The 5,000-nt window shown below is 34.9% G+C and overlaps 1 protein-coding gene across 3 annotated transcripts in view; it reads right to left on the bottom strand.

The window, feature by feature from the left end:
* Window positions 1-2,764: 2,764 nt before the first annotated feature.
* The window catches only part of gpr137bb (G protein-coupled receptor 137Bb), a 4,057-nt gene continuing 1,821 nt past the window's right edge, over window positions 2,765-5,000 (bottom strand). For 2 of the 3 annotated variants that reach the window (XM_035178662.1, XM_035178633.1), the window contains exons 5-7: window positions 4,990-5,000; window positions 4,633-4,772; window positions 2,765-3,868 (exon numbers count right to left, since the gene is read on the bottom strand). The exon at window positions 4,990-5,000 is cut by the window's right edge and continues 118 nt beyond it. In XM_035178662.1, coding sequence (XP_035034553.1) covers window positions 3,772-3,868; window positions 4,633-4,772; window positions 4,990-5,000 — 248 coding nt within the window. In that variant the 3' untranslated portion in view covers window positions 2,765-3,771. The remainder of the gene's footprint in view (window positions 3,869-4,632; window positions 4,773-4,989) is intronic. The other variant, XM_035178642.1, reaches the window with a different exon arrangement.

Below are 5,000 nucleotides of genomic sequence, written 5' to 3' on the forward strand. Positions count from 1 at the left end.
TCACTGATGATCTTTATATACAGTCACTGATCATCTTATATACAGTTACTGATCATCTTTATATACAGTCACTGATCATCTTTATATACAGTCACTGATCATCTTTATATACAGTCACTGATCATCTTTATATACAGTCACTGATGGTCTTTATATACAGTCACTGATCATCTTTATATACAGTCACTGATGGTCTTTATATACAGTCACTGATCATCTTTATATACAGTCACTGATCATCTTTATATACAGTCACTGATCATCTTTATATACAGTCACTGATGGTCTTTATATACAGTCACTGATCATCTTTATATACAGTCACTGATCATCTTTATATACAGTCACTGATGGTCTTTATATACAGTCACTGATCATCTTTATATACAGTCACTGATCATCTTTATATACAGTCACTGATCGTCTTTATATACAGTCACTGATCATCTTTATATACAGTCACTGATCATCTTTATATACAGTCACTGATGGTCTTTATATACAGTCACTGATGGTCTTTATATACAGTCACTGATCATCTTTATATACAGTCACTGATCATCTTTATATACAGTCACTGATCATCTTTATATACAGTCACTGATCATCTTTATATACAGTCACTGATGGTCTTTATATACAGTCACTGATCATCTTTATATACAGTCACTGATCATCTTTATATACAGTCACTGATGGTCTTTATATACAGTCACTGATCATCTTTATATACAGTCACTGATCATCTTTATATACAGTCACTGATCATCTTTATATACAGTCACTGATGATCTTTATATACAGTCACTGATCATCTTTATATACAGTCACTGATCATCTTTATATACAGTCACTGATCATCTTTATATACAGTCACTGATCATCTTTATATACAGTCACTGATCATCTTTATATACAGTCACTGATCATCTTTATATACAGTCGCTGATGGTCTTTATATACAGTCACTGATCTTTATATACAGTCACTGATGGTCTTTATATACAGTCGCTGATCATCTTTATATACAGTCACTGATGGTCTTTATATACAGTCACTGATCATCTTTATATACAGTCACTGATGGTCTTTATATACAGTCACTGATGATCTTTATATACAGTCACTGATCATCTTTATATACAGTCACTGATGGTCTTTATATACAGTCACTGATGGTCTTTATATACAGTCACTGATCATCTTTATATACAGTCACTGATCGTTTTATATACAGTCACTGATCATCTTTATATACAGTCACTGATCTTTATATACAGTCACTGATCAACTTTATACACAGTCACTGATGATTTTTATATACAGTCACTGATGGTCTTTATATACAGTCACTGATCATCTTTATATACAGTCACTGATGGTCTTTATATACAGTCACTGATGGTCTTTATATACAGTCACTGATCATCTTTATATACAGTCACTGATCATCTTTATATACAGTCACTGATCATCTTTATATACAGTCACTGATCATCTTTATATACAGTCACTGATCATCTTTATATACAGTCACTGATCATCTTTATATACAGTCACTGATCATCTTTATATACAGTCACTGATCATCTTTATATACAGTCACTGATCATCTTTATATACAGTCACTGATCAACTTTATATACAGTCACTGATCATCTTTATATACAGTCACTGATGGTCTTCATATACAGTCACTGATCATCTTTATATACAGTGACTGATGGTCTTTATATACAGTGACTGATGGTCTTTATATACAGTCACTGATCATCTTTATATACAGTCACTGATCATCTTTATATATAGTCACTGATCAACTTTATATACAGTCACTGATCATCTTTATATACAGTCACTGATGGTCTTTATATACAGTCACTGATCATCTTTATATACAGTCACTGATCATCTTTATATACAGTCACTGATGGTCTTTATATACAGTCACTGATCATCTTTATATACAGTCACTGATCGTCTTTATATACAGTCACTAATCATCTTTATATACAGTCACTGATCATCTTTATATACAGTCACTGATCAACTTTATATACAGTCACTGATCATCTTTATATACAGTCACTGATGGTCTTCATATACAGTCACTGATCATCTTTATATACAGTGACTGATGGTCTTTATATACAGTGATAGTCTTTATACAGCACTGATCATCTTTATATATAGTCACTGATGGTCTTTATATACAGTCACTGATCATCTTTATATACAGTCACTGATCATCTTTATATACAGTCACTGATGGTCTTTATATACAGTGACTGATGGTCTTTATATACAGTCACTGATGGTCTTTATATACAGTCACTGATCATCTTTATATACAGTCACTGATGGTCTTTATATACAGTCACTGATGGTCTTTATATACAGTCACTGATCATCTTTATATACAGTCACTGATCATCTTTATATACAGTCACTGATGGTCTTTATATACAGTCACTGATGGTCTTTATATACAGTCACTGATCATCTTTATATACAGTCACTGATCATCTTTATATACAGTCACTGATGGTCTTTATATACAGTGACTGATGGTCTTTATATACAGTCACTGATGGTCTTTATATACAGTCACTGATGGTCTTTATTTACAGTCACTGATGGTCTTTATATGCAGTCACTGATCATCTTTATATACAGTCACTGATCATCTTTATATACAGTCACTGATCATCTTTATATACAGTCACCATCAGTAACTGATCAAAATTATTTAATCACACGTTTGTTGTCATGACAACCATAAGAACTGTAATTTTATTGTAACAGTAATTTTTTTGTTGATTTGCCACAAACACATAAAACAGAAAAACTTGATGATAAATAAATCTATAATGTGACCGACAGTCTGTACAAAACCTTTTAAGAATATAGTATTTTTCTGAACGTCGTCTTAGAAACTGTTTGTTTTAGGAGCCGAGTCATTGTTTCTTTTCTGATTTGATTTTTGATGTTGAAAAGTGTTGAATCAGCTGTTTCTGTAGATTCCAGGTAGTTTTATGCCAAAACAATTATTTTCTTTATAGTTTCAGAAACACTCGATTTATCAAGACTGAAACTAAATATATTTGAACTGAAAATGTCAGACTCAGGATTAAATGACGTGTTCAGACTTTATGATACAGTTATTGTTATTTACAGGATTTGGTCGTACAGAGTGCCACGTGTTTGTTTACGTCTCACAACAACTCGAGTTTTCAAGAATTATTCAGGACAGGATATGAAGCTGTGTAACGATATGTAACCAGTTTCACGTTAAAAATAAATCAAGTAGAATGAATAAATACAGGAAATTGTCAAATTCACATTCACATCAGTAGTTCATCACGTTCAATGGGAATAATATTTCAGACTAATTTATTTGACTAATCGAGCTGATTGTCATTAACATATCGTTTCCACGCTGAGGCTCCAATGCAAACATATTCTGGATGGTTTATCGTCTCCGGGTTCTAAAGCAGAGATGAAAACAATGTAAATCTAATGTTTGTCCTCAGACGTGATGAGATGAACGGGAACTTTTTATTTATTTATCGATTTCTTTTGTGACGTGAGGAAGAAAATAATAAATCAAATGTCACCACTGATGAAGTATTTTAAATTATTAATATCCTTGTTTCTTAAATGTACACGTCAGCGTCCATTTATACCAACAGAGGGCGCTGCAGGGTTGAGTGTGTCACACAGTATCTGATGCTCAAAGGTTTAAAGAAGGTGAAGCTGAGCAGTGAGGCATCATGGGTAATGATGGAGCTCTCCGGGGGTCAGACGCTGCTCGTCGCTGCTGGAGTTCACGGTGAAGCTTCCCCAGTCGTAGCATTCCGAGGAAAAACTGAGAGACAAACAGGAAACTGGCGATCAGAAGATGTCAAGATTCCACCTGTCAATCAAGGTGTTGTGTTGTTCCCGGGGTTTCTTCTGATTCGTCTCACTCACAGATCCTCGACACTGAGGTTAATAAGAATAATAATAACCACTAAGGTTGATTCTAGAGCTGATGTGTTTCCTGTGTGAACATCTAACATCTAACTTCCATCATTTAGACCTTCTCCTTCCAGCAGCTCTTCAATACTCTCCCATTAGCATCTGTTCTTACCCCCCCCCCATGTGCGATGAGCATTAACGTCCCCACAAACCAACACCCTCCATCCTTCAGTTTGTGTTCGCTTATCCAACTCTACATTCATACAAGTAATAATTCAGAATCACATCTAACAGTAGCTGATCCAACTATTCTGAAATACAAGCCTCATGTTCCCTCTATAAATAACATCTGGTTTACTACTTTAATCTTCTTTATACACGTGGAATTCTAATCCATTGGCTAATAAACTCCCAGCATTCCCTTGTAGTCGGAGAACATTATTAAAACTATTGAACCAAAGCTCCTGATAGTTTGGACACTGAGGTCATTCCTCTGACATCACGATGATGGACAGCTGCCTTTACTATTACTTTTACATTGAACCTCCATTGTAGCATTTAGCACCGCTGCTATGAAAGTGATTCTTCAAGTTAACGTTCACTTTCCCTCAGTGTCTTGATTCTTTTGTGACTCGCTGTTCGGTTTCTTACTTAAAATAGAGGAATTATTACCAGTGATGATGTTCGTACCTCGCTGATGCATTCTGGGGAGGAATGCTCCACGCAAGGTCATCGTCGCTGTCGTAGCGACGGGGATTGTCGAAGAAATACCCACGAGAGGACAGGATGTGGTTTGGTATCCCGGCGCTGCTCTGTGGGTAAAGATAAAACTTTAAATGAGACGATTTCACTTCAGCCTGTAAACGTAAATTCATCAGATGTTAAAGTTCTGTTGTTAATGTTAATATTTACATGTTGAGCGCTGATGATTCTAAAGTGACTGAATAATTAAAGATAATCATTTTACTACATGTTGGTTTTGTCATGTGCAGAAGTCAAAGGTCATCTGACCCCGTCAGGAGGACTGACCCTGTCCTGAG

Source organism: Hippoglossus stenolepis, chromosome 2 (genome assembly GCF_022539355.2).
Source record: "Hippoglossus stenolepis isolate QCI-W04-F060 chromosome 2, HSTE1.2, whole genome shotgun sequence".
NCBI lineage: Eukaryota > Metazoa > Chordata > Actinopteri > Pleuronectiformes > Pleuronectidae > Hippoglossus > Hippoglossus stenolepis.